General features: G+C 56.9%; 1 protein-coding gene across 1 annotated transcript in view; it reads right to left on the bottom strand.

Moving 5' to 3' along the window:
• Positions 1-4816: 4816 nt before the first annotated feature.
• LMTK3 (lemur tyrosine kinase 3) overlaps positions 4817-7521 on the bottom strand; it is a 23131-nt gene continuing 20426 nt past the window's right edge. Inside the window, exons 15-18 of the mRNA XM_011946541.1 lie at positions 6844-6871; positions 5422-5557; positions 5146-5283; positions 4817-5016 (exon numbers count right to left, since the gene is read on the bottom strand). Of these exons, the coding sequence (XP_011801931.1) occupies positions 4817-5016; positions 5146-5283; positions 5422-5557; positions 6844-6871 (502 nt within the window). The remainder of the gene's footprint in view (positions 5017-5145; positions 5284-5421; positions 5558-6843; positions 6872-7521) is intronic.

Here is a 7521-nt window from a genome sequence, read left to right as displayed (position 1 = left end):
TCCCCGGAGGCGGCGTCTGCGGTGGTGGCAGTGGCGCCGTTGTCCACAGAGGATTCCATTCTCAGCCCCTCTTCTGAGGGTGCAGGGGGGTCGGGTCTTCGGGGAATCAGTTCTCCACGGGGCCTGAAGATGGACGGAGGAGAGAGAGACATGAAATTACTAGGGGGACAGCCTCATGCCTTCTAAGTCACTCAGTGGAAAAGCAAAGCCCTCACCCATCGTGGCCCAAAAGATCCGCTATTTCTTCCCTGTCCTCACCTACCCTTCTTCTCCCCTCTGCTCCAGCCACTGGGCCTCCTGCTGTTCCTCCAGTGCTCCCAGCACGCTCCCACCCCAGGGTCTTTGCACGTGCTGTTCCCGCTGCCTGGAACATTCTTCCCCCGTGACTAAGGCCCCACCTGCAGCATCCCCTCCACTGAGTCCTTCCCCAACCATACTGAGTCAAGCAGTCACCCCTGCACGCTCCAGTCTTTCTCACTCATTTCCCTCTGACTGTTTGGCGTTTGTCACTCTGGGATTACCCTGTCCTTGTTTGTGTTGTTGTTGTTGTTGTTGTTGTTTTGTTTTGAGATGGAGTCTCGCTCTGTCGCCCAGGCTGCAGTGCAGTGGCGCAATCTCAGCTCACTGCAAACTCCGCCTCCTGGGTTCACGCCATTCTCCTGCCTTAGCTTCCCAAGTAGCTGGGACTACAGGTGTCTGCCAGCACCCCCAGCTAATTTTTTGTAATTTTAGTAGAGACGGGGTTTAACCATGTTAGCCAGGATGGTCTCGATCCCCCGACCTCGTGATCCACCCACCTCAGCCTCCCAAAGTGCTAGGATTACAGGCATGAGCCACTGTGTCCGGCCAACCTGTCCCTGTTTTTTTTGTTTTGTTTTGTTTTTGTTTTTGTTTCTTTTGAGATGGAGTCTCACTCTGTTGCTCAGGCTGGAGTGTGGGATCTTGACTTGCTGCAACCTCTGCCTTCTGGATTCAAGCAATTCTCCTGCCTCAGCTTCCTGAGTAGCTGGGATTACAGGTGCCTGCCTACCACACCCACACCCAGCTAATTTTTCTATTTTTCTTTTTCTTTTCTTTTCTTTTCTTTTTTTTTTTTTTTTTGAGATGGAGTCTTACTCTGTCACCCAGGCTGGAGTGCAGTGGCGCGATCTGAGCTCACTGCAAGCTCCGCCTCCCAGGTTCATGCCATTCTTCTGCCTTAGCCTCCTGAGTAGCTGGGACTACAGGCGCCTGCCACCATGCCTGACTAATATTTTGTATTTTTTTTAGTAGAGACGGAGTTTCACCGTGTTAGCCAGGATGGTCGTGATCTCCTGACCTCGTGATCCGCCCACCTCAGCCTCCCAAAGTGCTGGGACTATAGGCATGAGCCGCCGCGCCCGGCCAATTTTTGTATTTTTCATACAGACAGGGTTTCACCATATTGGCCAGGCTGGTCTCGAACTCCTGACTTCAAATGATCCGCCCGCCTCGGCCTCCCAAAGTGCTGGGATTACAGGTGTGAGCCACCACGCCCGGCCTGCCCTGTCTTTGTGGAGGAGCTTCCTGTCTGCTTGTTCCTATAGAATGTAACCTCAGTGATGACAGGGGCTGTGGTCACTGCTGTGTCCCCAGCAGCCCATCTGGCACAAAGCACCCCTTTTCCCTGTGGAAAGAGCTCTCCCCAGGAACTCCGACCAAACTTTCCCATGACTCTAGCTCTGACCTCCCTGGGCGAGCGGAATGAAAGCCTCATCCATTGCACAGACCAGAAAACTAAGGTCCGGGAGGTGCAGGTTCTCGCTGGGGGCCTCATATCAGGCTCCCTCATGCTCCACCCTGTACTTCTTACCTGGCGGGCCTGGGTCAAATCATTGCCCTCCCTCCCAGTCCCTGAGCTTCAGTTTCCCTCTTTCAATGGGAAGCATGACCTTCATGCTTCATGAAGACTCTGGGGTATGTGGCGTCTCTTAGTACCCAGTAAATGTTTGCTAAGTGGACAGAGCCACGCTGAGCAGGGCAGAGGAGAGGACCCGCCTCAGGCCCCCACACTGTGGTCTTGGGAGCCAGATAGGCGCAGCAGCTCGTAGCCCACACTGCTGCAAAAGTATTTGTCAACGGAGCGAAGGGATTTGGGGTTTGGCACGATTGCGCCCTCCATCTCCTCTGCTGATGATTAAAGGTGAAGTCATTCTCGCTTGCCGGCCCTGCCAGCTCAGCCCTGACTCACCACTTGGCAGTGTCCCCATACCCTGGAATGCACCCCCACCCTGTCCTCACAGAGGCCCTGCGATGACGGCTTCAGGGAGGAAGTGACATTCAGAGTGAAGCCTGAGGATGCAGCCAAGGGAAGGAAGAGTCAGCCCCCAGCTCTGTCCCGCCCGCCCTTGACTCTCTGCCCTGTCCAACCTCTCCATTCCCATGGCCCTGGCTCACTGTGCTTTCCCCAGCCTCTCCCCAGCCTCCCAGCTCCCACTCTTGCCCTTCTGCCCCCAAGAGGCCCCAGAGCAGTCTTCCTACACCCAACATTGACTTCCCTCCCCTGCTTATAGTCCTCCATGGCTCCCTAGCTCCCCCAGGACAAAGTCCTAGTCCTCAGTGCAGCCCCTGCCCTCACTCCTCAGCCCTCCATGCGCTCTAAGTAACCCTCAGCTACACCAGTCTCCTTCTGTTCCTTGAGCAGACCAAGCTCTCTCTTGCCTCAGGCCCTGTGTGCAAGCTGTCCCCTCTGCCAGCATGCAGTCCCCTTCTCCTTCACCTAGTTAATGACAACCAATCCTTCCAGTCCCCAGTTAAATGACACTTTTTTTTTTTGAAATGGAGTTTCGCTTTTGTTGCCCAGGCTGGAGTGCAATGGCGTGATCTCAGCTCACCACAACCTCCGCCTTCCGGGTTCAAGCGATTCTCCTGCCTCGCCCTCCCAAGTAGCTGGGATTACAGGCATGTGCCACCACGCCCAACTAATTTCACATTTTTAGTAGAGACAGGGTTTCTCCATGTTGGTCAGGCTGGTCTTGAACTCCTGACCTCAGGTGATCCACCTGCCTCGGCCTCCCAAAGTGCTGGGATTACAGGCGTAAGCCACCACGCCTGGCCTTAAATGACACTTCTAAGGGGAAAATAAAACCCTTTCCTCTTGTCATCTGCTTTCTCTGCAAGCCTGAGTTTGCAGTTACTCATGTGTCATAGCAGCGTGTGGTCAGCATCTGCAGGGAGGGCCAGGCAGGCTCACCCGTCTTCCTCCACACACAATCCCCTGTGCCCAGCACGGCACCTGCACGCAGAGGATGATCACAAAACATCGACTTCATTTTAAGTGCAGTAATAGCTAATAATAATAATAGCTAACAGGGCCGAGCACGGTGGCTCACGCCTGTAATCCCAACTGAGAGGCTGAGGCGGGCAGATCCCCTGAGGTCAGGAGTTCAAGACCAGCCTGTCCAACATGGTGAAACCCCATCTCTACTAAAAATACAAAAATTAGCCGAGTGTGGTGGTGGGTGCCTGTAATTCCAGCTACTCAGGAGGTTGAGGCAGGAGAATTGCTTGAACCCGGGAGGTGGAGGTTACAGTGAGCCGAGATCACGCCATTGCACTTCAGCCTGGGCGACAAGCGTGAAACTCCATTTCAAAAATACTAGCTAACTAACTAAATAATAATAATTGCTAATGGTTAGAGACTGCTGCTGCTTGAACAGGCTCCGTGCTGCATACATGCATACACAGGAGGATTAAGCCATTTAATTCCCTCAGCAATCTTATGAATTAGATCCTGTTATCATTCCCACTCTATATATGAGGGAACTGAAGCACAGAGAGGGAAAGCGACTTGCCCCAGGTCACACATGTAAGAAATGGCAGGGACAATATCTGGACTCAGGCAAGATTGGGGAGGTAGGAGTGAAACCCTTCAGTGGCGCCTTCTACCTTAGCTCTGACACCGGGGAGCACCACCTGTTCCGCCGGGATGGGTACAAGCCCTGTGTCCTGGGGTGTTCCCTGGCTCGGCAGCAGGGGGCAGCAGAGAGCCCAGTCCCGTTCCAGTCCTGCGCTGGGACCTGCCAGTGTGCCCTCCTCTCCCTGAGAGTGGCCTTAGCGTCGCTAAGAACTGGAAACTAGGGGCGACATGATCCGTCTCCCAAGGTGGCCACGAGGATTAACGATATGGTGCATATGAAACTCCAGGAAAGAAACCTGACCAATGTTCGCTACTAGAGAGGGCACAGACTCAGAGGCCCAGCAACTGCCTCTTTGAATCCCAGCTCCTCACTTCTTTCCGTGCCTCGGTGTTCTCGTTTGTAAAATGGGACGAGATTGGCCAGGCCCAGTGGCTTACGCCTGTAATCCCAGCACTGTGGGAGGCCGAGGTGGGCGGATCATTTGAAGTCAGGAGTTAGAGACCAGCCTGGCCAACATGGTGAAACTGTGTCTGTAGTAAAAATACAAAAAAAGTAGCTGGGCATGGTGGTGCATGCCTGTGAACCCAGCTACTTGGGAGGCTGAGACAGGAGAATCGTTTGAACCTAGGAGGCAAAGGTTGCATTGAGCTTAGATTGCACCACTGCCCTCCAGCCTGGGCAACAAAGCGAGACTCCGTCTCAAAAAAAAAAAAATGAGGACGAGACTAGAATCCACCCCATGGGATCGCAATGAACATTAAATGGGTTAAACTGTGGTGAGGCACTGCAGGGTCCACGCGAGAGCAGCGGTGCCGCTGTGACTGCTCTCTAACCCCCAGCTGTGTCCTCCCTGCTCTGGTTCACACCAACCGGCTTTGAGCACTCTGGGTTTCTCTTTCCTTGTCTGCCCCTGAGCACCGTGTTCCCCAGAGGTGGGATCAGGATCCCGCAAGTGCCAGGCCGGGGTCCGAGCCCAGAGATGGGACAAAGATGGGCAAGAGTTGAGGGTGGTGGGAATCCCCGCAGAAGGCGAAACTGAGGCTCGGGGGTGGGGGACAGCCGGCCTGCCTGCCTACGACCGTCTGATGGACATCGCCTGGTCTGAGCTGGTTCCAGAGCTGGGTGGGGTGTCTGTTGACTGAGAGGGGAGAGAGAAGAGACTGGGAAGAGAGAGGCAGGGACATTGAAAGATGGTCACAAGAAGTTGGCAGTGGAACACAGGGGGACAGAGATGGGCAGAGGAGGGGCAGGGCCGAGGATATGGTACCTGCGGGCCGGGCGTCGGGGGCCCGGGCGGGTGGCCCCGGGGTCTCCAGCGCAGGCGAGACGGAGAAGCGGGAGAAGCACAGCGGGGGGCCTGGAGGGGGGAGGAGGGGGAAATCCTCCGCCCACTCGAAACTGCCTCCTGCGGCAGAAGACCGCAGTCAGGCCGCAGGCACCGGCGGCGCTCCCGCCCTCCGGTCCAGCCCCTTCCACCCCATAGGCCCCGCCCCGTCCGTCCCATGGCTCCCGCCCCCTCCTGCCCCATTAGGCCCGCCCTCACCAAAGCCGCTGTCGTTGCTGGGAAACCCATCTCCGGGGGTGGCGGGGTGGGGAGGCGTCGGGGGCGCTGGAGGCGTTGACGGGTCCGTGTCCCCCTCGGGGGGGCCCTGGACGCTCAGCTCGTTGGTTGGCGTCTCCTGTGAAGGCAGATTAGCGGGAAGCCAGAGGGGACAAACCGTCACGTCCCATTTACCGCATCCCCCAAAAGCAACAAAGCCGGCTATTTTTCTGGGGCTCTAGGAATCCCAATTTATAATCACACGCTCTGGAGAGGTGGCTGGAGCCCCTAATCTGGCTTCGAAGCCTCGGGCCAGCCTTAACCTCAACCTGACCCGAGGCTCCTTACCTGACAGCTGAGCCCCGCGCACAGCTAAGTAGCCCAACGTAGGGATTCTCTCCTGGCTCATTAACGCGCGGCCTCCACCGGATCCCCTAACTCAAAGCGATCTCCATAAGCCCCACCCCGTCCCCGTCAGTCCCACCCACCTCTGAGATCTAGACCTGCTCCAGTGGCCCTCCCAACCCCTGTCCCATCCTGAGCGCATCCCATGCTGGACGCAGTGACCCTGCCCCGAACCCTCCCAAAGAAGTAGACCTGCTCCCGCCCTCCAAGTTCCACCCCTCTGAATATATTTCAGTGGCCCAGGCCCCAGTTCTTGGCCTTATTTCCATTTCTCTCACAATCTCAGCCCGGTATGCCTGCCCCAGGTTCATCTAGACAAGGCCCCAGTTCCTCAGCACCACTCGCCCTCCCTTTTTCTCTTCAACACCATCCGTGTTTTTCTTTTTGTTATAGACAGAGTCTCACTGTCGTCCAGGTTGGAGAGCAGTGTTGTGATCATAGCTCAATGCAGCCTCAACCTCCCAGGCTCAAGTGATCCTCCCACCTCAGCCTCCCGAGTAGCTGGGACTAGATGCCCACCACCACACCAAGATAATTTTTTTCTTTTTAAGAGATGAGGTCTCGCCATGTTGGCTAGGCTGCTCTCGAACTTCTGGTTTCAAGTGATCCTCCCGTCTTGGCCTCCCAAAGCGCTGGGATTACAGGCGTGAGCCACTCGCGACTGGCCTAACTCTTAACACAATCCTCTACCGATCTCTCTAAAGACCGGTCCGTCCCAGTCGTTAGGTTCGCTCATCCCTGACCCCACCCCAAAATACTTTAAGACTGCCTGCTGCATCTCTGAAGCCCACCTGCAGCCTAGCCATGGCCCTTCCCTAGTGGGTAAGATCTGCTCCATTCCGAACCAGCCCTACAGACACTAGAACTCTAGTCAACAAAACAATGCCCAAAGTCTCACTAGGCCCCGACCACACCATCCAGGCCACTTCTCAACACTTCCTCTTCTCAACACTTCCTCCCTAGTCTCTCCAGGATCCCATACTTGACTACCCAGTACCCACTCTTTCCTTCCAGACTCACCCTCACTCTCCAGGCCTCTCCTCGCCCTCTACACCCCGCCCCCATCACAAGCCCTGCCCTCACCCTAGGTCCCACCCCAGCTCTAGGCTCGGCCCGTCCTCCCGGCCGTGCCCCACTGTCAGGCCCTGCCCTCACACTCAAAGCCTCCTCCCATCTTCCTAGTCCCGCCCCATTTCCCTGACCAGTCTCTTCCCAGACTCCGCCTTCACCCCAGGCCCTGCCCGCGCCTTGCTCGATCCGCCCCGCCTTAGGCTCCGCCCCCATTCCAGCCGTGGACTTTCTCCAGGCCTCCTCTTGCCGCACCATAGGCTTGGCCTCCCTCAGGCCCCGATCCAGACGCTGTCCCGATCCTAGGCGCAGTCTCCTTCCAGGCCTCGCCCCCGCTCTAGGCTTAGCCTGCCTCCAAACCCTGCTCCAGACCCCGCCCCACTCTAAGCTCAGCCTTCGTCTAGGCCCCGCCCCAGGCCCTGCTCCTCTAGGCGCGACCTCCCTCCAGGCCCCGCCCTGGGCTCCGCCCCACCCTACTCTAGATTCGGGCTCCCCTTAGGTCCCGCCCCATTTCAGCTTGCCCTCCCTCCAGGCCCCGCCTCAGGCCCCACCCCACTCCTGCTCGGTCTGCCTTCAGGCCCCGCCCCACTCTAACTCGTCCCCCCTCCAGGCCCCGCCCCACTCTAGCTC

The sequence above is a fragment of the Colobus angolensis genome, unplaced genomic scaffold (genome assembly GCF_000951035.1).
Source record: "Colobus angolensis palliatus isolate OR3802 unplaced genomic scaffold, Cang.pa_1.0 Scaffold25, whole genome shotgun sequence".
NCBI lineage: Eukaryota > Metazoa > Chordata > Mammalia > Primates > Cercopithecidae > Colobus > Colobus angolensis.
This window is presented reverse-complemented; position numbering and strand designations above follow the sequence as displayed.